Source organism: Sorex fumeus, unplaced genomic scaffold (genome assembly GCF_029834395.1).
Source record: "Sorex fumeus unplaced genomic scaffold, SorFum_2.1 ptg000063l, whole genome shotgun sequence".
NCBI classification, from domain to species: domain Eukaryota; kingdom Metazoa; phylum Chordata; class Mammalia; order Eulipotyphla; family Soricidae; genus Sorex; species Sorex fumeus.
The window spans coordinates 42,533,442-42,558,777 of record NW_026606120.1 but is presented as its reverse complement, the minus strand read 5'-3'; the positions used below and the strand labels follow the sequence as shown (position 1 = coordinate 42,558,777).

Below are 25,336 nucleotides of genomic sequence, written 5' to 3'. Positions count from 1 at the left end.
GTGGGTGAGAGGCATGGTGGGGAGGGTGGGGAATTGGAGAAAAGTGGGTACTGGTGAAGGGGTTGGTTGAAAAAATGTATGCCTGAAACCCAATCATTAATAACTTTGTAATTTTACAGTGACTGAGCGATAGCACAGCGGTAGGGCGCTTGCCTTGTGCACAGCCAGCCTGGCTGAGCTGGATTCGATTCCTCCGCCCCTCTCGGAGAGCCTGGCAAGCTACCGAGAGTATTCAATATGCCAAACACAGTAACAAAAAGTCTCACAATGGAGACGTTACTGGGCCTGCTCGAGCAAATCGATGAACAACGGGAAGACAGTGTGTTTAATAAAAAATTAAAACTAAAAAATAAAAAAGAAAGACATTAAAAAATAAATTTGCATGTAATAAAATGCCAGTCTTTTTTTTTTTTTTTTTTTTTTTTTTTTGCTTTTTGGATCACACCGAGTGATGCACAAGGGTTACTCCTGGCTCTGCACTCAGGAATTACTCTTGGCAGTGCTTGGGGGACCATATGGGATTCTGGGAATCGAACCCGGGTCAGCCGCATGCAAGGCAAACACCCTACCCGTTGTGCTATCGCTTCAGCCCCAAAATGCCTAAATCTTAACTGTCACTTGAGGGATTTTGATTTTCCTGTGTGTCAAATTCTACCAAAATATACTGTCACCTCAGAAAGCTTTCTTCCTTAGTCAGCATCCCACCACTCAGGAAACCACTGTGAGTTTTCCCCACCATCAATTAGTTTTGCATGTTTTAAACTTTCGTATAAAGGCAGTTGTTGGAAGACCCAAATTTCTTTAGTTATAATTTAATAGAAATACAGCACAATAAGACCAGGAGAGATTCAGGCTGTGTTCATTCTTGAAAGCTCCAGGGAGGTATCAGTGGATGGGTCAAAGTTTTTGGAACAGATGCCAGGGCAAGTTTTCAGTGCCAGACAGATGAGAAAGGCCTGATGTCTAAGCTTTCAAGGGGGGCACGATACATGAAGTTGGATGTGCAGGCACAGTGAACAGAACATGTTTTTTGTGTGTGTGGGACCCTTATCTTTTGAGGTTCTCCACTTTGCTTGGCATTTTTAGTAGTAAATTGAGGGGGAAAGGCCAGAGATGGTGCACATTGAGGTTTGTCTTGGCATAAACTGGTTCTGTCAAGTGAAAAACACCCTCCTGCATTCCTATGAGATAGTTTGTTCCAGAAAACATAGCCTTTCCTTTTGCCTTTTTTGAGGTGATAGGGAAAGCACTGGGCTTTGTGGTTGCAGCAGGCTGGCACTTAGTCTTTTCCTCAGAGTATTCTTAGATTTATCTGTTTCTTCTTTTCTGTTGCCACTGTCACAATTTTAAGTTTGTAACAAGTTAAAACATAGATTTCAGGACAAGGATTCTTAGAATTCTGGAAGTAGGAAATCTGAAGTCTTATAATGCTAAAATTAATGTGATTCCTGTTTCCTCAGCTGCCTGCATCCTTGGTTTATGGCCATGCTTCTCCGGATTCTGCGTCTGTTGTCACAGTGCGTCCTTCTGTTCTGTGGGGCAGTTTCCCTCTCCTACCTACATTTAGGTTCAGCCTGATAACCAGGATACTATCCATATCTCTATACATAACTCCAAATCCCTCTTTCTACGGAAGGGAACATTTAGAAGAGTTCGAATGTAGGTATCTTGAGGGGCCATTATTCAGCTTTCTACACTTGTATTGGTAGTTAGTTCCTTTTATTGCTGAGTATCTAATTTATTTTCCCATCGAGAGTCACGTAGATACATTTTTAATATCTACGTGAAGATAAAGATAAATTTTTAATTTGTAACTATTAGAAATAAATATCTGAATAAATTCATTTGTGTTCTATATGTGGACATAGTTTTATTTCTGTTGAATAAACACCTAGGAGTGGAAATTTGCTAGGTTATGGTTATATGTATATAACCATATATATGCTAGGTTATATATATATGAAACATTGTAAAACACTACCAAACCTTTTTCAAGTGGCTCTTCCTCTTTATGTCCTATCTACTTGATAGCCTTGTCAGCATTTGATGTTATCATTCTTTTTTATTATTGCTCTTGTGGGCATTGTAAACTTCCCATTTTAATTTTCTTGGTGAAATACAGTGTTTAGAACATTTCCACGTGATTTTTAGCCATTTGCAAATTTCCCTGATAATTTGCTGACTTTTAGTATTTTTTAAAAATTGGGCTGTCCTTTTATTTTTTAGTAATAGGATTTTTGTATGCATTCTGAGCATAAGTTCTTTGTCAAATATATTCGTACATGTGTTTTTTTTAATGACACTTTTGTTAAGACATATCCCATACTCTTAAAATTCATCCTTTCAAAGTGTACTGGAACTGGAAAGGTAGTATAGCAGATAGGTGCTTGCATCGTACACAGCTGCCTCAGGTTTAACAACTCTGGTACCACATATGGTTCCCCCAAGCCCTTCCAGGATTGATTTCTAAGCACAGAGCTAGGAGTCCTAAGCCCTGAAAACTACTGGGTGTGGTCCCCAAGCAAGCTAAAATCTGCTGTTGTAAAGTTTAGTAATATTGTAATTTCAGAACATTTCAGTACCCTCATAAGAAACCCTGCATCCGTTAGTACTCACTCCCCACTTTCCTTCCCCACACACCTACCAGCCACTAATCTACTCAGATATATGCGATTTTTTTTCTTTCCATAGCTCACCTCTTCAGGTTATATTATGAGCAGTTTATATTTTGATGAAGTCTCACTTTTTGTGTGTATAGGTTTTACATTTTTTGATCCAGTAAACCTTTGCCTAGTCCCAAAGTAATCCAATAAGTTGCATTTTCCTTTGGAAGCTTTTTCATCATAATTTTTATGTGTAGTCAGTGATCTGCCCTGAATAAAAGTTTGCTGTGTTTTGAGGTGGCTACTGCAGTTCATGCCTGCACCTGCCATGGGCATCTGTTTGTCTAAAAGAACTTTCACTTTTCTCCTTCACTTTAAAAAATCATACATTTGCCTTTTGGCTGCAGTTAACTATGCTATTATCACAGAAGTGTTGTTCAAATTCTGTTTGGTCCATGCTTATCAGTTACTACCTTACTCAATGAAAGGAGGTGGCTAAATGTGGTTAAACATTTTCTCTGAGGAATTGAAGTACTGAGCATTAAGAAATGTAAAGGAAATTGTGGTTATAGGAGGGCATACAATTTTTTAATATAAAAACTAGGTTTTGTTTTTGATTAAAAAAAAACTCCGTTTTAAATTTTCAAAGGTGAGTCATCTAAACTCAGTACTACTATGTTTCCTTGCCTACTTTCTGTTATTTTTAAGCACTCTATTCTTCGTTCATGTTGTTCTCTTCTTCCCAGTCCTACTCCAGCTCCCATTTCCTTCTCATATAACAACCTTTTCTTTAAGGCTCAGCTAATGTTATCCTGTGGTTGGTAATATATTTCAGTGTACTTACTAGAATTTTCCTCACCTGTACATCCTAATGAGCTCATTTATAAATCCCAGGACTTCTGACCTGGTGTATGTTAGAGACACTTGGGAAAGAATCCTGTCTCTTCCAATAAATCCACAGATTCTTTAAGGTCAGGATTTGTTATATTCGGTTGTCTCTGCATTGTACATGCCATGGACCTGATACCTGGAGAAATCTTAGTCATTTCTTAATGAATCTATGGGCAGTTTGGCTTCTTTTTTTGTATGAAGGTAGAGGAAAGGAAATCATTTGTTTTTTGTTTTTTTTTGGGGGGGGTGGTCACACCCAGCGATGCTCAGGTGTTACTCCTGGCTCTGCACTCAGAAATTACTGCTGGCACCAGGAGGATTACTCCATAGCTTAGAGGCCAGCCAGGCATTCTAGGGGAAAGGGCAGCTCAGATAGAGAAAGGAGCACCAAATAAAGGATGTTTGGAGGATCCTCCCAGGAGGGAAGATGCATGTTGAAAGTAGACTATGGACTGAACATGTTTGCCACTCAAAGCCTCTTTTGCAGACCACAACACCCAAAAGGATAGAGAGAACACAAGGGATCGCCCTGCCACAGAGGCAGGGTGAGATGGGAGGGATGGGGGTGGGAGGGATATTATCCATGGTAGTGGAAAATGGGCACTGGTGGAGGGATGGGTACTTGATCATTGTATAATCGATCATTTTTTTCACAAGCACAAAAAATTGTAAATCTACAACTGTACCTCATGGTGTTTAAAAAAAAAAAGTCGGAATTTCAAAAAAAAATATATCACTTTAATAAAGCATTTTAAAATTTTTCATATCATGAAAAAAAAGAAATGACTGCTGGCTGTGCTCGGGGGACCATATGGGATGCTAGGAATCAAACTCGGTCGGTCGTGTGCAAGGCAAGCGCCCTACCTGCTGTTCTATGGCTCCGGCCCCGGGGAAGGAAATCTTGAAGGGCAGTTGTCTCACTAATGGTTTGGCTATTGGCCTACAAAGTTGAGTTGCATCATACAGAAGAATGTCTAACCAAGGACTCAGTGTTCTCTTTTTTTCAAGGATACTATAAATTATTGGTCATTGTGACTCTGCATAGACACTTGGTATGCATGTAAAGGAAGCTCTCTAGAACGCCAAGAACCAAAATCAGTTTTGAAACTTTAATTCCAGAGTCATGAAATCATAGTAAGAACCTAGAAATTCTGATTGTTTTCTTGCATCCGAAACCAAATGTAACGTAGGTTTTGAATTGTTTAGTGACTAATACATATCTCTTATCCTTTTTCTAAAATAAATTGAAAATAGATTATAGTTTTAGTAATATGTTTTCAAAAACCAGCTAATGTAGTATTTCTACTTAAAGTAATGTTTTGACTATCATCATGCAAATTTTTCTAACAATGCCAAGGGACAAATTATATCAGCTAAATAAGTGATCAAGTGTGAGTGGATTTTCTTCTTCAGTAACCAGACTGTTAAAGGTTAAAAAATAAACTTAACTGCTTCAAAGTCCTGGAACAAGTGCCTGAATCCTAGTGAAATTCACATAATCTGGGACTCTGTCCATATCTCTCCTAAGACTCTACCTCAGCTATTTCTGGCCCAGAATGAATTTATTGTTTCTTAAACTGGATTCCTCATTAGTTTGTTTCCTTGTGTCTTTTAAATTCACCTTTCATTTAAATAAAGTTTTTCCTCTCACATGGGTTGCTGAATCTATTATGCTTATGAGACATGCGTTGTAATTGCTTTCAGGTTCTTATTCCAGGTGTGTATAGCACTTTTTCTTTAGATGTAGTCATTTTGTGTTCTCCTTTTCTAGACCAAAAGATCCCAGCAGTAAGTGAAATGCCTCTACTACCTCAGCCTATCCAGATCACAAAAAGAGCAGCTCAGAAAGACAGGGACGTGAACATCATGTTAAAAAGGCCCTGCAGTGGCAAGTGAGTAGTAATGAGGCTGTCTGACTTCATTGTAGCTGGTTGCCTTTGACACTGTTAAATTTTGAATTCTTTTAACTCCCGCAAGACAGAATCACTTCAAGATGGTTTGGTAAAATTATGCATTTGTGGGATAGATACTGAATATGTTGCATCATAAAGAACCTTTTGGGATTTAAGAGCATTTCCATTGTTCTGAGTGTTGAAGACATCACCTGGGAAATGTGGGTGTATTGTTAATTACTGTTTTAAGATTTGTTTTAAAGATTTACTTAAAAACTCTTGTCCACAATGCCCAAAAAGGGAGAGGAGGGGAGAGAGAAGAAAAGTGTCTGCCATAGAGGCAGAGTTGGGGGTAGGGGATGATGGGAGGAAACCCAGGTACACTGATGCTGGTAAATGTACACTGTTGGAGGGATGGATGTTGGAATGCTGTATGACTCAAATCTAATCATAAACAGCTTTGTAAGGGTCTGACAGTGATTCAATAAAAAAGTTTAAAAAAAAAAAACACCTGTCCATGGGGCAAGAATTACTACCAAGTCTGAAGTTAGTCCAATGAAAAGAGAAAATACTGAGTGGTGATGAGATGTTAACTTTGTTTCACTGAGAAAGAGAAAGAAAGCCTTTGACTATCAAGCTGTTGGAATGTGTAATATTTAGCCTTGCTTATAGGTGATTTTAAATGTGTCTATCATTTTTATTTGCTCTCAGTTCCCTAGATGAAAGTGTGGAAACAGAGGAGAGATTGGAGAAAAGAGAGACTCCCCGAATCTCTCTTGAAGATTCTCAACAGAAAGAGGGGGAAATTGCCCTCTTTGTTCCCCAGGATATGCAGCACAGCATTAGAGACTACTGCAGCCGTTTCGAGCAGTACCTCCGGATAGTCTCTCACGAGGCTGTGGGCTCCTTCAACCCATGGCTGCTTGCCGAAAGGTCAGTACGGTGTTATATGCCTCTGGTTGGAAACCAAAGTGTCGCTGGAGAAACAGTTGACCAAGATCTCAGGCTGTGTGCTTAAACTGGATTCCATGGTAATTCTTTCAGCTGCCTATTTCAGATAGAGGAAACGCTTCAAACCCTGGGGGGTGAGACCCCTATAGGTGCCTTCCCTTGCCTCCCCTTCTTTGGCTGGAGGGGTAGAATTCAGGAATCAAGTTGGGCAGATTTCCTGTTGCTGTTGTGAGGGCTGCTTCCTCACAGAAAACACAAAACATTTGCAGGCAAGAAAAATTGTTGCTTGTGAAGTCTTGATGGTTGAATAAGTGCACATAGGAATGATGGGTGTTCAGACCTTGGTATTTTCTTGAACCCTTCTCCTCCTGGGGAGACTTCATCTGAGAAAAGTAATGTGGAGTTGAGAGTCAATCCTGTTGCCAGTAAATTCTTGGTGAGTGGTCTTTTTGTATAGTACATTAAAAGGTATGTGTCGATCCATTCTTTTTTTTAAGGAGAGCCCAAATATGAATCCTCGTGGGTAGCACCTTCATTATGGATATGTAGATAGTTTTCATCATTGAGCTAAAGTGAAAGTGAGGCATTTTTATATTTCTTCCCTATTTTTTTTCCTTGTTTGTTTTTTTGGGTCCACCTGGTGGTAATCAGGAGTGAGTGCCAATGCAGAAGACCACATGGTGTTGGGAGTTGAACCAAGGTTCCTGGAGGCTAGCATGCATTCCAGTTCCCTGAGCCACCTCCTTGACATAAGGTATCAAACATATCCCAGAAGTTAATAATTGCCCTTTTTTTGGTGAGTGGTGGATGCAGGTAGCATGTGCTGGGAGCACTAGTACAATAGGATGCATGCCTTGTACACAGCTAACCAGGTTCGATCTCCATAGATATGGTCCCAGAACCTTGCCAAGAATAATCCCTGACCACAGAGCCAGTTGTAAGCCCTGAGCTCTGCCCAGTTGGTTTAAAACCCAAAGTTAATAATAAAAATAAGTACATCTTTTTGTTGCTGCCTTTATGTGTTATTTTTCTCCATATACTAATACTTTTTAAGTATCACAGATCACAAATCATCCTGTTATTCGTCGATTGCCTCGAGCAGGCCCCAGTAACATCTCCTTCATCCTAGCCCTGAGATTATATTCAAGGCTCTTTAGGAGAATGAGACCCATCATTGTTACTGGTATTTGGCATATTGGGTATGCCACGGGAAGTTTGCCAGACTCTGCCGTGTGGGCAGGCTATATTCGGTAGCCTGCCAGTTTGTCCAAAGTAGGAATGAGATAATAAGATGTCATAATAAGATGTCGCATGGCCGCAAATGCAGCCGCGCGGTTCCGGGAGCTGGTTTTTATAGTCTCTGAGTCTTGGCCATTGATGGGATTACACGGCGCCAGCGGGCCAGTTGGTAGGTATGACCCCCGCCTACTGGAATTTGGAGGATCTGGGTGGAGGATGCTCAGCCCAAATCCGAGTAGGCTTGGAGATCTCGGCCCCGGAACCCGCATGACTTTGTCCCTCTGCCAGTACCTTCATGTGTGCGGAGAGTGGTCTCAGCATGGTGGTGGCTGGTCCTGGAGGTCTTTGGCTGCCGGAGCCCTGGTCGGGGCGGGGAGGAAAGCTCAACCCGCTCCCCTCCAAGGGGCCCCAGCGAGGACAGCCAGGCACGGGGACAGGAGACTGCACTGTTCTCTTCCGGGAGCTGGGTTTTATAGTCTCTGAGTCTTGGCCGTTGGTGGGATTACACGGCGCCAGGGGGGCCAGTTGGTGGGTGTGACCCTCGCCTACTGGGATTAAAATTTTTAAGTATAATTTTCCTTAAACCTAGAAGATATGTGTCAGTCCATTTCTCAAACTACCCAACTCTCTCCTATCACAGTGCTGCCCAGCTATTACTGTAGCATAGCTTGGGACTTAGAAAGTCTTCATCACGGACTGGGTGTTAGGGTGCCTCCCTGCTGTTTCAGAGTAGGAATTTCCCAGGGCCTTTAATCTTAAATTATAAATCATGTTAATTATCCTGCTTTGGGTATTGCAAGGAATTACTTTAAACTTACATGTTTGAAAGTATCTTTATTCTATCAACATACTTAATGATTTGACTGAATTTTAAATTTTTACCACAAAGGGCTGGAGTACATGGTTTCATGCTAATGCCCTGCGCTCATTGCTGTCACCACACTGGTTCCCTGAACACCAAGCCAGGAGTAACCCCAGAGCACCACTGAGTGTAGTCCCAAAGGCCAGAATAAATAAAATTAAATTACTGGTTTATTTTTTTTCTCAAAGAATATATTTTCTTTCATTAGGATGAGCTGAAGCGATAGCACAGCGGTAGGGCGTTTGCCTTGCACGCAGCCAACATGGCCGACCCGAGTTCGATTCCTCCGCCCCTCTCGGAGAGCCCGGCAAGCTACCGAGAGTATCTCGCCCGCACGGCAGAGCCTGGCAAGCCACCTGTGACGTATTCGATATGCCAAACACAGTAACAACAAAGTCTCCAATGGAGATGTTACTGGGCCCGCTCGAGCAAATCGACGAACAACGGGAGGGCGTTTACCTTTACCTTTTTACCTCATTAGTATGAAGGAGGATTGCTTCCAAGAGCAAAAGTAAAAAATCTCTCAGTATAATTGCTTAATATCAATAAATTTGCGTACAGTGCGCTCTTTCTCTACTCTATACCCCACACTACCTTCACAATTCTCAATACTACTACTTTCTGAATCTGGTGCTTTGTGAAATAAATTGGCTTTATTTTCCTTTACATCTCTTTTACTAGAGCCTTTGTTTCTAAACTCTTGCTTTTTAAACTGTGGGACTATATAACTAAATGTGGAGGTCATGAAAAACTTGACAACTATGACAAGGTATCTGAATGCACAGTGGCCAAAAATTTATTTAAAAATCAACTGTACAGGGGGCTGGAGCGATAGCACAGTGAGTAGGGCATTTGCCTTTCATGTGGCAGACCCAGGTTCAATTCCCAACATCCCATATGGTCCCCCGAGCACCGCCAGGAGTAATTCCTGAGTGCATGAGCCAGAAGTAACCCCTGTGCATGGTCAGGTGTGACCCAAAAAGAAAAAAAAAAAATCGACTGTGTAATGAATCTGACATGTTTCTGGATGCCCTCACCATGTTGCATTCTCAAAATAAAAGGGTTGTGAATAGTGACTGGAGTAAATAGCACAGAGGGTAGGGTGTTTGCCTTGCACGCAGCTGACCCAGGTTCGATTCCCAGCATTCCATATGGTCCCCTGTGTACCACCAGGGCTAATTCCTGAGTGCAGAACCAGGAGTAACCCCTGTGCATTGCCAGGTGTGACCCAAAAAGCAAAAAATTTAAAAAAAAAGAGTTGTGAATAAAAAAGTTTCTAAGAAGCCCTAATCTCTGTCACTGTCACTGTCCTCCCATTGTTCATCGATTTGCTCGAGCAGTCCAAGTAACGTCTCCATTGTGAGACTTGTTGTTACTGTGTTTGGCATATCAAATACTCCACGGGTAGCTTGCTAGGCTCTGCTGTGCAGGTGAGATACTCTCGGTAGCTTGCCAGGCTCTCTGAGAGGGGCAGAGGAATCGAACCTGGGTTGGCCCTAATCTCTATAAACAACTGAATTACTATTTTGTGTAATTTGTATTTCCTGAAAATCTTGGACATTCTTTTTCATCTGCTTTTATATTTTTCTCATTGGGGATTTATATGTTTATTCATTTCCCTTTATTTTATGTGGAGTTTGCCTTGGGATCAGAGATAATCACTTGTGCAAACTCTAAGATTTGGACTTAGTTCATAAGACTTTTTTCCCCCCCTGTTTTGGTCATACCTGGCAGTGCTCGCAGTGCTTGGCAGTACCCGGGATACCATATGGGATAGAACCTGGGTTGGCCATATCCAAGGCAAATGCCCTACCAGCTATACTGTCACTCCCACCCAGTTCATGTGATTTTCAAGTATCCTTTAGAGCATATGAGAAACTCTTGGTGCTGGCCAGGATAGAAAATCAGCCTTCTGGAGAAAGAGTTAATATGTGTGAACTTGACTCCTGTGAACAGCACACTACTGTAGCATGGTCACTCCTTGAACCTGGCACAAGTCAATAAAGATTAGACCATTGTTTTTTTTTAAATGTAGGAATGCTGTTATTTATTTAGCCGTTGATTAAGCTGATTAAATTGGGCATGAACTCCACATTACTTTTATTTTTATTCAGAATGTTAATTCTTTTAAAAAAAATTTTTTAATCACCACAAGATGCTGTCAAAAAGCTTTCCTGTTTGAGTTTCAGTCATACAGTGCTCAATCACCCAACCCTCCATAGTGCACACCTTCCACCACCAAAACCCCAGTATCCCTCCCCGTCCCACCCCTCCCCCGCCTGTATAGCAGACAACCCCCCCCCCCCCATTCTTGTTTGTATTGTTTGTTACTAAGAGCATAAGATGTCGCACGGCTGCTTGCTGGAACTCAGAATTCCAGATAATTAGGGTCTGGAGAAATCTCTGCAGCGAGCTGCTTGGTTTGGAGATTCTTTTGCGTGTCTCTGGACCATGACCGCCAGGAGCTTAAGTAGCAGCCAGAGGCAATTTGTGGGCGTGACCTACAGGGTCCCGTGGAAATGGGGGATGAGAGGGACTGGCCCATCCTAACTCTTGAGGCCTGGAGTTTGCCGCCACTGAACCCGCATACCTGCACTTCTCATTGGGTTCTGGAAATTGGCAGCCACCGGGGTCTTTAGGGGGTAGGGGCAGGTGGAGGGACGACACCTGCCCCCATCTGAGGCACCCCAGTGAAGTCTGCCTGACTTCAAGTCTGGAGGCATCTGCAGTGAGCTCCTCAGTTTAGAGATTCTTTTGTATGTCTTGGGATCATGGCCCTTGTTCCCATCTTTTCCAGAGAAATGAACTAGTGGCATATGCCCTACAGGGCGTGCCTGCTCACCTGCAGCGCATTGAGCCACTGGCCCTAACTGCGGTTTTGGATCTCTTTCGAGGTTTATGGGTCTCTGAAATAAGGCCAATAAATGAACTTGTATAGCTGAGCCAGAGGCAGTATGTGGTTGTGGCTCCCACATACTGAACTTTTGGCTGTTTAATTTCTTGGTAAACTTGGCCCCAAGTTGTTGGGGTCTGATCAAAAAGGTACAGCAGCAATCTTGGGGTATCAGGAAGCCTGAAGGTACCATCAGGCTGCTGATGCATTCGTCTCTCAGGTACAGATTGACCTGCTAGCAGCACAATACCCCGGACCATTGTTCTTTTGTCCTTCGCACTTGATTAAATGACGCATCTTATCCCAACTTGGGCTGGAGCGATAGCACAGCGGTAGGGCGTTTGCCTTGCACACAGCCAACATAGCCGACCCGAGTTCAATTCCTCCGCCCCTCTCGGAGAGCCCGGCAAGCTACCGGGAGTATCTCACCCGCACGGCAAAGACTGACAAGTTACCCGTGACGTATTCAATATGCCAAACACAGTAACAACAAGTCTCACGATGGAGACGTTACTGGGCCTGCTCGAGCAAATCGATGAACAACGGGAGGACCGTGACCGTGATCCCAACTTGTTTCATAGATGTAGGGAAAGGATCTGTCAGAGCAAAGAGGGCCTGGGTTTTTTACAGATATTCTTTCCTGCTTTGTTTGACCACAAATGGCTGTGTATCTGATATTCTAGCTCTGTTTTTGGTCTCTCTTATTTTATGTCTTACTAAATATTCCAAAAATGAGCATTGCATTGATCAAATCTTAACTAGGTGCCCAAAGTCGGTTGACTTTATATAATAACCTCATGAGTGAGGAAAGACATTAGCTTAGTTTTTCTCTTCTTTTTAATGTCTTAATTCTCCTTACACCTGAAGTAAAATTCTGCTCCATTGATCAGAGAGAACAGGTGATATAAACTGGAACTAAATAAAGAGCGAATGTGAAAGCGAAGGTGTGAGGTGTTAATGCTTCTGTTGAGCACAAATTCTTAAGGATTCCTGGTTTGAAAACCAAACCAAGAGTCTTACAGTCAAGGAGGACAGTTCTAAACTAATTATCAATTTATCATCACAAGGTTAGAAGGATGGCATTTTTAGGTATGCAAGGTGTACAGAATTTTAGTTCCCTTGCACTGTTTTTTAGTCAGCTACCAGAAGGTGTGTGCTATCAGTATAAGACCCATATTGAGGAAGAGGGTGCTGGCTTAGGGAGCTTTGATTCTAAAATGGAACTTCTAGAAAAATGACTAGAGCTATTTCCAAGAGAATGATATTTTAGTTGGGGCCAGAGGCACTCACCTTACAAAGTGGCTATGGCTGCAGAAGCCCTGGTTTGAATCCCAGCATGACATATGGTCCCCTAAGCATCACCAGGTGTGGCCAGAGGAAAAAAAAGAATATTTTAGTGAGCGTATAATTTTTGTTAAGTGTCCAGATTGGAGTAGTAGGATAGAGAACTCTGGTAAGAATAGTTTCCAGAGGGGGAGGATTCGAGGAAGAAAAGAAAATGTGTGTGGCTGTGCATTTGGAGTACTTGTATATTTCTCTCATAGTTTGGTGCTGAATTGGTGAGAGGAATATAGAAAGCAGAGTGTGTGGAAACATTTCTGAGCCAGAGAGGCAGTATCAAGAGATAAGGGGCTTGTCTAACATGTGGCTTACCCTGGTTTAATCCCCAGTACCATATATGATTTACTGAGCACCACCAAGAGTGATCTTTGAGCACAGAGCTAGGAGTAAACCTTGAGCGCACCACTGAATGTAACCCAAACTCTCCCCTCCCCCAACCTAAGTAAATAAATAAATTAATTAATAAGCCACTGCTTATAGTACTGGAACCCTAGATCAACCTCTCCTCTGAGGGCAACTGGTTTTGTGTTATGGTTGAGGGCCATATCTGGCAGTGCCCAGGGACTGCTCCCAGCAAACTGCCTAGGTTCTCTCCTGGTAGTGCTTGGGGGACCAGGTAGTGCTGAAAATCGAAACAGACCTCCTGGGGCAGAGCGTGCACACTGTAGACTTTGGACCTGTCCCCCAGCCCCTCTGAGAATAATCGTGAATTAAGAATAAAATATACGTGCTTAAAGGCATCAGGAAGTGAGTAAAGAATATTCCAGAATCCCGAAGAAGACAGACAGGGGAGCTCGCCTTTCTCGGGCACTGAGAGAGATAGTCGGTTCATAAGGGAGATGGTCGCACTTTTGGCCACCTTTTCAGATCATAGGAGATGCAGAAATCCACGTCTTGCCAAGGTGAGGGCGTGGCCCTGATAAATTCTACTCACCTTTGAAATATGGGTGGCACTTCTGAAATTAGGATAATCTGGGCACTAGCTCTCCTCATCTTTCAATTATCTCAGTTTCTGAGACTAGATCAAATGATTCTTTGTAACTGCCTCCCTCCCCGCACCCCCCACTTTCACACCCTAGGCATCATATTTTTCTCTGAAGGTATTTTCTCTCTAAACTCATAGTTTCTGCATTCTTCAAACACAGCATCTGTTGTATGGTGAAAAATAACCAGGCAGCAGAGTTATCATAGTAAGAAAAGCAGGCCCCCAGCGGCTCCCGTGTTAGAGCTATCAGAAACAGACAACAGAGTAATCCAGCTGACTGCATTCGTAGAGAGAAAAGATAATTTAGAATTTTGGTAAAGAATTGGAAACTAAACCGAACATTCTAGAACTGAAAAATATAATTTGTGAAATGAGTGATTTGTTGGATGGGCCTTATAACAAATCACTCTGGCCCAATGGAGATATTTGAAAAGTTGAAGAGGATAAAGAAACCTTGAGGATAAAGTGACTGGAGTCTCAAAAGGAGAGAAAAGACAGAAGGGTCAGAGGCAGCGCCCTAAAAGAGAATGTCAAGCTGGCGTGACAGTGGTACAGTGGCTAACCTGGGTTTGATCCCCAACACCCCATGTGTTTCCCACCACACACACACCTGATCCCCCATCTCTGCCAGCAGTGATCCTTGAGTGCAGAACCAGGAGTACCTGGTTTGAGCACCATGAGCACCTCTGAGTATGACCAAAAAAAAAAAAACACAAAACAAAGGGGAATATTTCATACCAAAGTAACAGAAGATACCATCTACAGTCAAGAAAATCTCATAGTCCCATACAAGAAAAAGATCTATTCCTAGGTGTAGCATAGTAGCGTTGGAAAGTCACCAAGAGAAAAATTAAATTATCATCTGGAGGGGGAAAATAAACAACAGAAACAGAAAGGCTTGGCATACAATTTAAAGTTCTGAAAGAAAAGAACTACCAATCTGAAGTTAAGAGTTCAGTAAAACATATGATAATTAGGAAGGTTAAGAGAGGTTCCAAAACCATTTATAACTTTATTATCATTAGCCTTCACTATAGGACTACTTAATTTTTAAATTTGTATTAAAAGCATCATGATTTACAAATTGTTCATTATACAGTTTTTTCAAGCGTTTAGTTTTCCAACACCACCAGTGTGACCTTCCCTCCACCAGTACCCCCAGTTTCCCTCCAAGTCCCAACCTCCCCTCTTAGACACATAAGAAATTTACTTTAGGAGCTGGAGCGATAGCACAGTGGGGAGGGCGTTTGCCTTGCACGCGGCCAACCCGGGTTCAAATCCCAGCATCCCATATGGTCCCCTGAGCGCCGCCAGGACTAATTCCTGAGTGCAGAGCCAGGAATAATCCCTAAGCATCACCGGGTGTGACACCCCCCCAAAAAAAAAAGCAAAAAAAAAGAAGAAATTTACTTTATTGCTTATTCCAAAAAAAACCTTTAAGAACTGGAAAATAGAATCATCAGAAAATAAATCAGTAAGAGTCAGTGATTACTGTATGATTTTGACCTATGTAAATAAGAAAATTAAAACCATTTAATACCGTATAATAAAATTCCTATTCTTATTTACATATATATGTTTTCAACTCTGGAATCTAAAGTATATTACATTAAATTTTATTTTATACTTGGATCTTGTTAGCGTAATAATCATGTCTCACCTGTCATTAATAATCATTTTAAAGCAGTTCCACGTTAATATATTTTGGAGCTTACATGACATAGGTAAGGCCTACATATGTAAATTTTCACCCTCACACTCTATATAAACACTGTGGTTTACGAAATTGTTCATAGTGATTTGTTACATGCGTTTAATATACCAATACCAATCCCACCACCATTACATCCTCCCTCCACCATTGTCTCCAATGGCCAGCCCTTATCCATTTTTCCTGAGCTAACTAAACCTGCTGTGTCACATTTTTTCTGGCTGACTTTCCATCACCCAGCTGGATTTTTTTCTCCCAGCTAAGTCCATCTTCCCATGCCTGAGCCTGCCCCTGAGTCCAGTGCTCTTGCCCCACCATGGGAGTGTCAGAGGAGAGGCTGGATCATGGGACAGGTAAAACAGACCCCTGCACCTACCCCAGCCCTGACCCCTGACTCTCCACTGAGTCCCTCCGATGCCCTCCCCTGATTTCCCTTGTCTCTCCTGACCACTGTTCTCTGCTGCCACAGGGATGAGGCTTTTCCCTCTGGGGAAGTCAAAGCCTTCTGCCTTGCTCTTGCACCTTGGTGGCAGGCTCTTCCTACGACAACCCTGCTGCCTCCAACATACACCCTCACTATACCGATTCTGGTGCCTGCAGAGTTCTCTAGAGAGAACTACAAACAGTCTTTTCTGAAGCATCCTCATATCAAAAGCTACTTTGTTTCTTCTCTTCAGTAGCCCAGCCTAAGTTGGCGTGATGCTAGCAGTTGCAGGGACCACTGTGTTTCCCTGCTGCTGCCCTTATCTCTCCCTTCTTACCTTGCCTCTCTCATCCCCTCCCCTCCACCATTGTCTCCAATTTTCCCAACCACCCCTTAAGCCTGCCCCCATAGCAGGCCCTAAATTTATTTTATTTATTTATTTGGCATTCTGGGTCACACCTGGTGATGCACAGGGGTTACTCCTGGCTCTGCACTCAGGAATTACTCCTGGCGGTGCTCAGGGGACCATATGGGATGCTGGGAATCGAACCCGGGTCTGCTGCATGCAAGGCAGACTCCCTACCCACTGTACTATTGCTCCAGCCCCTATTTTATATTGCTTTTTATCATTAACAATGATTTAAAAATGTTTCCTTAGAAGAAAGTGAGAATTGTTGTACCTTACCTTGGAGCTTTTTAATCTTTGTATAAAAGACGTTGTTACAGGTTAAGCCTTCTGTGTTTGTTTTGTCAGTCGAGATTGGGTGCCTTCTACATTATATCCCATCCAATCTCGTTTGTTACTACTGGCTTATCAGTGTTGTAGAGTTTCATGCACTCCAGGAAGTCCAGAGTTTTTAATTGTGTTAAAACAGAAGTTAAATTTTTAACTGGGTGATGGCTTTGGAGTGTGTATGTGACTGCTAGGGTTTCCTGAAGTACAGGAAGATAGGGGCAAGTAGGTCATCCCGACTCCGTGGAAGCCTGGAGATTTCAGTCACAAAACTCATATATAGAATTTTTCAGCAGGTTATTTCCTTCCCTTCCCTTTCCCATTCCCTTTTCCTTTCCTTTCCTTTTTTTTGGGGTGGGGGGGTGAGGGGGTACTTTTTGGGTCACACCTGGCAATGCACAGGGGTTACTCCTGGCTCTGCACTCAAGAATTATTCCTGGCGGTGCTCAGGGAACCATATGGAATGCCAGGGATCAAACCCGAGTCGGCCATGTGCAAGGCAAATACCCTATACTGTCACTCCAGCCCCTGTCAGCAAGCTAATTTCTGGGTGATACTCTGTCCTGAGGGTGGAGTCCAGCAGAGGGCATGGCGGCAGTTGTGGAATATGGGAGCTCTCAGTTGCCAGGGATCTATTCGGGCTGACACTGGCTGGCCCAGCCCCCTCTGGGGAACCCTGAACGACTCAGCCATGAGCAGGTATCCAGAAAAAAATCTTCAATTTGTTGATCTCTTTTGAAATTTATTTTGAGTCTATGGATTATAACCAGTGGATAAACTTACACAGCACCAGAAGTAGTTCATGGGCACGACTGCCAGGGCTTCTGGAAGTACACAGAATGGAGAGGGAGATAGCCCATCCTGATAATAGGAAATATTTTAAAAGGTATTTCTTTTCAGGGGCCAGGTAGATAGTACAGAAGGTAGAGGGGCTTGCTTTGAACACAGCCCACCCGGTTTCAATTTCTGGCATCCCATATGGTCCCCTGAACACCACCAGGAGTGATTCCTGAGTGCAGGACCAAGAGTAACCCTTGAGCATCGACAGCTGTGACCCAAAAACTAAATAGTTAACAATAAATAAAAACGTTTTTTTTTTTTGCAGAACAACAAATAAAAGTCAGACAAAAAGTCAAAAATGTAGGAAGTCTGAATAAAGTAAATGTGGTAAATGTATAGTAAATTAATACTGATTATACAATAATAGTTTTTTTATTGGTGTATGTGTGATTTATGGCACACAGTTATAGCAGCATATAGTCAGGAAGGGGATCCATGGGGTTAGAGTTAACACAGTTTCTGCATTGTCCGGGAAAATGGTAAGGATATCAATGTATGTTAGTCTTCAAATAGAAGATGCTTTCTATAATCCAGGGTGTCCACTAAAAGGGTAATAAGAGAATATGATACAACAGAATGTACTAAGGAATTATCTCAAGGAATCTCCCTGTATGTTTGCAAAGGAAAAATAGTAATTTTACCTGGGGAAATGTGACAGGCCTTACCTTAACCAAGTAACCAAAGTAAACAGTAATTGGTAGTAAAAAAAAAAAAAAATTTTTTTTTTAAAGTACTGAGGGCACACAGAATCTCTTTCGCACTTCTGTTCCCAGAATATCTCTTGAATCTGGTTGTGAGGAACATCGAGCAAATCCAAGCTAAGGGACAGTGTGCAAAGAGGCCTTTGTTCTGTTGTGCTGGCAGGGGGCAACACCTAATGGTAAGGCCTTTCCTCCTTAAAAAATGAAGGTCCTAAAAGATAAGACTAGAGAACAGTTCCAGATAAAAGTTGATAGTCATAACAATAAGTGTACCAGTAGCTCTTGGATTGAAACCGAGCTTTACAAGTTTTCTTTTAATTAAAGCAAAGTATTTAGATAGCAGGCAAACTTTTGAGAAAGGCTAGATAATGCCCCATCTATATTAATTTGACATTTTTATAGTTTTTATCTTGGTTATTTTAGAGAATATGATTGTTTTGAGGAAACATACACTGAAGTAATTGAGGAAGCCTTCAACCGACTTCAGTTTGGGGGAAAGGTTGTGTGTTCAGGCAGTCAGTTTTGGAGCTGTATTGGAGTTGGGGTGCAGCTGGCAGGTTTCTGACCACCTTTACTTTAGCTGTGTCCTGGGGTTGTCCCTTAAATAAGGGTTCATTACAGACCTCTCCCTCCAGCAGGACTTGGAGTCTAAGCACCCATCATCTGAATATCTAGGAGATGTGTTTTCGTTATCCTTGTTATTCTTCAGGAGTGCCATGGGTGTTCTTGGCCTTTGGAATATTCATTTAAATCTGAACGTTTAATGTTCAGGTGATATGTTAAGTTCCCTGTTGAGTAGAAGATGATTTGCTCTCATAGTTGGCTCTGTGTACCTTAAGCTGTGCTGTTTTGTCTTCCAGCTTTTCAGAAGAATTGATAGATGAAGCTTTGGGGGCTGTGGCTGCTGAACTTCAGGACATGTGTGAAGATTATGCAGAAGCTGTGTTCACCTCAGAATTCTTAGAGGCTACTCCATAAAGACTCCAAGGCTGGGCCTGACTTGTCACACTGGAGAAGAGAAGGCACTGCCCATGTTTGAGCCCATGTATGTCCTCAGTTCTTCCTCCAAGCGAGAAGGTGCTCCCCCCTCCCCACCCACCCAAGGAAGAAATGCCAGTGGGGCTGTCTCACTTTTTTCTCGTTGTTATGGCCGTGGCCCTGTTGCATAGCAGTGAAGGAACCTGTTATATTCATCATTTTCCCCTGAAACGTAAATTATGACAATATATTTTCTGATTGTGTGATTCTCTTAATGAAATATTATGCTCATTCCATTGGCTCAGTTGGGTGACTAAATTGTTTTGGAATTTAATTAATATTATGGCCCCTAGGGATTAAATTGCTTTTGAGCCTTCGGGTATCATTGATGGTAACAGAGAAGTGCAGTTACTATATGGTCCCAACCCTGACTTGTGTTTCCTTTGGTGGTAGTTTTCTATCAGGACACCTGTCCCTACTGGGTCACAGACTCATATAGAGCCCAGAAATTGTTTATGCTTCTAAAACTCCTCTCTGTTACACTTAATAGAAATAGGAACCCAGTTAATCAGTGCACTGTGTTCATTACATATCTCTAATGTTCTGTCGCAAGGTGCTTTTCATGTTTTAGACTTCCCGAAGTCTTACTGCTGAGTGTTGACAACTTCTGACATATGAAACTTTGAATTCAGAGAAAAATATAGAAGAATGTTTGACTTTTTCAGAAGAGGCCAGGTGACTCCTGTGCCTTATCGAGTTTCCTGAACTCAGCTCCACCTCTGATAAGGTCATACATTCCTAGGTTTTCATCCCACAAAAGGAGCCTTGCATGGGAGAAGAGAATCATCCTGGATTATATGAGACTTCTTCCCAGAGAAACAGAGGAACTTGAGGACTTTAACAGCTGGTCTTGTGCGTCTTGTCAGTCAGATTTTACCAAGATCAAAGCCTCTTCAGAAAAAGAAACAAATGTTCATAAAAGCAAGGCCACTGCCTGGAAAAAAGTTTCCCTCAATTTTTTGCCTGAGGCTTTTGGTGAAAGAAATGTGAAGAGTGACGTGAGACACCCCACAGAATAATGTGAATCTTTTTATAACACAGTGTTGTCATCTGGGATTTTTCTCTGAAGTGTGAGTATTTCAGGTGATAATTTCAGCTGCTTGATCACACTTATTATTTGTGTGAAATTGATTTTCATTTAATGTTACTGTTTTCCTGCTTAGTTTTATATGTGCTCAGAATTAAAGACTTCAAGGGAAATTAAGTCTTTAATTGAGGAGTTACATGTAACACTTTAATTGTTAAGAGTGTGTCATTGATAGCTTAATTTGTATAGTGGTTTTTACTGTGTTCATTTTTAAAATAAACTCGATATTTTAAGGTTTAGCTGTGTCTGGATTAATTTACATCACCTTTTTCACCTCACAGGCAATGTGAAATGTGATTTCTAAAACCCATGATAATTTTTTTATATTTCATATGTGCATAGTGGACTATTTCCCTTCCCTTATCCTCCAGGAAAAATAAATGATAATAAAAGTTGACATTTATTGAGCACATATTAGATAATAGATATTGCTCTCAGTGTTTTCCATGTAATAATTCATTCCTCATATCATCTGTGTGAGATAGATGCCATTATGATTTCCATTTTTTAATTCAACTTTTTAATGTTTTTTAAATTGAAGTAACATGATTACAACAGTATTTAATGTTTATGCTTTTGGCATATAAGTCACCACCTCCACTGCACCACAATGCACCCTGTCCCGATGTCACTTCTAATCCTTCTGCCTTCAGATCCTGTTCCCCTCTCCAGTTGGTAACCTCAGTTCTATATTCAAAGACTAAGGAATTGGTTCTCATTACACTGTCCGTTCCCCTTGCTCTGTTTCTATGTATACCACATATTGAGTAAGATCAATTATTTCCATTTTATAGAGGAATGAGATGATGTAAAAAAGGAGGTAATTTTATCAAACCAGCTTTTATTCGACATTTCTATCATTATAATTCATAAAGATAATTGTTAGAATTTTGAATGTTCACTTGAGTGTATTCTGCCTTTCCTTGACCTCGCTTGACGTGTCCTACAGATTGTTACCTGGAGTAGTTCCTTTCCTGAGTACTTCCTGTGTACTGAAGTTAGTCCTCTGGAGGATCTTTTCAGTTTTCTCCACCTACGAGGTGGGTGCTCCCCACTTCTGACCCACCTGAGTCAGGTTTACACCTGCCTGCATGTGCAGTGTCTGCTTTATAAATCCAGGCCCCAGTGAATCTTGGGAACTAAAGACACAAAAATAAACTGCAAGAAACAACATTTTAAACAATTTACAAATTCAAGAATTTATGAAAACAAATTTTTCTTTTTGTAGCTACCTGGGTTGCTTTAATTTTTGTTCTTCATGAGCCAGTTCATCATATATATGTCATTTTCTAACTCCCTTCAGTTTTCTCCTGATCTGTCCTGTAGCTTCAGAACAAATATATGAGTGAAGCATCTCTCTTGGGATAGGCCATCCCAACAGATAGCCTCCTGGTGGCTTAAGACGAGGCCTCTGCCTAGCTTGTCGATGCTCAATAACCACTTAAGAATTTGTGAAAGAGGGGCTGGAGAGATAGCCCAGCGGGTAGGGTGTTTGCCTTGCACGCAGCTGACCCAGGTTTGATTCCCAGCATCCCATATGATCCCCTGAGCATCGCCAGGAGTGATTCCTGAGTGCAGAACCAGGAGTAACCCCTGTGCATCGCCGGGTGTGATCCAGAAAGCCAAAAAAAAAAAAAAAAAAAGAATTTGTGAAAGAAAGAGGGCACATTTTTGTGGGAACAGTTTTGTACAGGGGGGGTCAACTGTGTATCTTATAGTCCAAAAGATAACTCTTAGTCCTAGACTTGCTAACAGTGTACCACCTAGCAAGAACACTAGAGCCACTCTCTTGAGTTCACATTGGTGCATTTGGTTGTCTGTGGGGTTTGTTGTTTTGGGGGTTCAATATTTGGGGATCACTGCCAGTGTGCTCAGGGGACCCATGTGCCAAGAGTCAAACCCAGGATCCAAAGCATGCACTCCAAAGTCCAGTGAGAATATAGCAGGTAAGAAACTTTGTCATATACCTTCCCGACCCAGGTTTGATCCCCAGCACCACATATAATCCCCTGAGCCCCGTCTGGAATAATCCCTGAGTACAGAGCCAAGGGTAATCTCTGAGCAAAACTGGATGTGGCCTCCAGAAAACAAAATCATGTGGACAGAGCAAAAAAGTCGGGTCTCAGTCTCACACAGTGGCTGGGGTATGAGGTTCCTATTTGTGGGACTGTAGCCCTAGAACTCTCCCCCAATCTTCTCAGAGAGTGCACCCATCTTCCCATATGAGTCCCCTTTATCTTCTGCCCTTCCTAGATTACCCTTCGTGATTTCCGTCAGCCAACCCTTATCCATTTTTCCTGAGCTAACTAAACCTGCTGTGTCACATTTTTTCTGGCTGACTTTCCATCACCCAGCTGGATTTTTCCTCCCAGCTAAGTCCATCTTTCCATGCCGGAGCCTGCCCCTGACTCCAGTGCTCTAGCCCCACCATGGAGGTGTCAGAGGAGAGGCTGGATCATGGGACAGGTAAGACAGACCCCGGTACCTACCCCAGCCCTGACCCCTGACTCTCCACTGAGTCCCTCCGATGCTCTCCCCTGACTTCCCTTGTCTCTCCTGACCAGTGCTCTCTGTTGCCACAGGGATGAGGCTTTTCCCCCTGGTGAAGTCCAAGCTGTCTACCTCACCCTGCTCTTTGGTGGCAGGCTCTCCCCATGACATCCCTGCCGCCTCCAACATACACCCTCTCTGTACTGTTTTTTTTTTCTTTTTGGGTCACACCTGGCCGATGCACAGGGGTTACACCTGGCTCATGCACTCAGGAATTAATCCTGGCGACGCTGCACCAGTTCTGGTGCCTACAAAGTCCTCTAGAGAGAAGTACAAAACAGTCGTTTCCTCACATCGAAAGCTCAAAAGCTGCTTAATTTCTCCTCTTCAGAAGCCCAGCCTAAATTGGCCTGGTGAGCAGTTGTGGGGACCACTGTGTTTCCCTGCTGCTGCCTTCATCCCACTGTGCGGCTGCCTTCCCCTCTTACCTAGCCTCTCCCCCTCCCCTCCCAGATCAGTCGTGCATACGCCTTCTGCTCCTCTTGGCTCCCGGTCTCTCCCGCCCACACTTCACTCCTTTGTCTTCACTTTGGTCAGCTGAGGTCAGCAGAAGATCTCCCACTTGTGGGCCACAGTGCCCTGCAGAAGGTCACAGTGCCCATTCAGAGATGCTCAGAGTACTTTCCTACATTCCTGCCATCCTGCCACCCTCTGGGACCCACACTCTCCATTCCTGGCACGGGGATGGGGGAATTCCAGGCAGCCTTAGAGTTCTGAAACGTTGAGGTAAAGATGGGCAGCATTTAGACACTCACCCTGTGGACTCTGCCTGCCCCTGAGATTCCCTGACCTGAACTGAATGTGATCTAGGAAGTCCCCCTTCTACACCCTGCTTTACTTCCTCTCTGCCCCTTCTCTTAGGCAGCTATGGATTCCAGAGTCTGCAGTCACCTTTACATCCCTGTAGACCCCCTGGGAGAGTTCCCATACGGGTTCAGGAGGAAAGATGGTCCTCAGCCATGTGTATCCAGCACATGGTTCTTGGAGGTCAGCAGATGTTAGGCGAATACTTTAGATTTGCCACCACCAAGCCCCCTCTACTTAGCACCTTAATTCACAGAATGTCTTCAAATAGTGTCTCTTTAAGCCCCTAGAGCCACCCATCTTATATGTCCACAGTAACTTGGACGGGTGCTGAATGTGAGCCGTGGGACTGGAGAGGTAAGGGACAGTAGGTGCTTGAGGCCCGGAGTTTGATCCCCAGCTCCTCATGGTCCCAAGCACTGCCAGCATAGCCCTGGTGGCCCCCAGCACCACCAATACCACATCACCGGGCCTGAGTCATTGGGATTATCAGGTCTGCTAGGCTGAGTATGCCCAGCAGTAGCCACCTGGCCCTTGACTAGAAAGCCAAGCCCCCATCACCCCCATAAAATAAATCTGAGTCACAAAGTAAAATCCATATGTTCTCCATGCCTCAGTTTCCTGGACTGTGAAATGGTAATAATAATACCCACCCAGGGTTGTGGAGATCATGGGTTTGAAGGAGCACCCAGAGCCCTCTAAGCCCTGGCTAAATGTTAGCTTTGGATATGTCTCGGGCCTGGTGGCTTCTCCAGCCTTGTCTGAAGTGCTGCCTTCCACCCCTGTGCTCTCCTGTCAGTGCGTTGCCTCATCTTGCCCTTCAAATCCAACCCTTGGCAACTCTCTTCCTGGCCCTACCTCCCCTGGGCGCTGGCAGCAGGCCTGCCCCTGGCTTCTCCTCCAGTCCTGGGCTCCACTCTGAAGCCACAAGTAAGGAGTAGCCAGCCACTCTCTGCCCTGTGGGCACACCTGTGCTGAGGCTCATGTCCAGCTGGATATGCCAGTACTGGCTTGCTTTGTGGGACCTAGCAGCTATACCCATCATAGCCTTCTGACCCTTCTGGAGCAGCCTTAGAGGTATGCCCATGTCCCCAGTGTCCCAGTTTGGCCTCCCCCACCTCCTGAAAGCAATATTCTCGGGCAGCTTCTCCCCATATGGCACTGCCTGCAGGGAGTGCGGCTTGAGTTTTCTCCAGAGTTAGAAACACCCTCATTCCTATGTGCCAGTCTGGCTGCTCACTGACCTGATTGGCACAACTAGAAGGGAAGGATACACCTAATCCTGCACTCTGATTGGTTAGATCATAGTCTCGTATTCATCTCTTGCAAGGATGGTGGATGGGCAGCCTATCAATGAAGTAGGCTGAATCTGAATAAGAGACAGCTTCCCAGAAGCTAATGGAGGGCCTGTTCTCTGGTCTCACAGGGATCTAAGTCTGAGAGACGAAGCCTACTGGGGTGCGTAAGGAAGTTTAAGACAGTTTCATCTGCACTAACAAGCAACAGAGATACAAAGATATTTAGGGCACAGGCCCGCAGAAGGAAAATTCAGAAAAATAGGAAAGCAGGGCCAGGAGTGATAATATAGCGAGTAGGGTGCTTGCCTTGCACAGGGCCAACCAGGGTTTGATCCCTGGAATCCTGTATGGATCTCTGAACCTTCCAGGAGTGATTCCTGAGCGCAGAGCCAGGAGTAACCTCAGAGCATCTCCGAGTGTGTGTCAAAAACAAAAAGAAAGAAAGAGGAAAGCAACACAGTATGGTTGTGCACTATGAAAGGAGTGCATTGTT

At 43.2% G+C, this 25,336-nt stretch overlaps 1 protein-coding gene across 3 annotated transcripts in view; it reads left to right on the top strand.

Moving 5' to 3' along the window:
- KIAA0753 (KIAA0753 ortholog) overlaps positions 1-20,430 on the top strand; it is a 96,145-nt gene extending 75,715 nt beyond the window's left edge. For 2 of the 3 annotated variants that reach the window (XM_056126704.1, XM_056126702.1), the window contains exons 16-18: positions 5,242-5,386; positions 6,098-6,319; positions 18,927-20,430. In XM_056126704.1, the coding sequence (XP_055982679.1) occupies positions 5,242-5,386; positions 6,098-6,319; positions 18,927-19,044 (485 nt within the window). In that variant the 3' untranslated portion in view covers positions 19,045-20,430. The remainder of the gene's footprint in view (positions 1-5,241; positions 5,387-6,097; positions 6,320-18,926) is intronic. The other variant, XM_056126705.1, reaches the window with a different exon arrangement.
- The last annotated feature ends 4,906 nt before the right edge of the window (positions 20,431-25,336 follow it).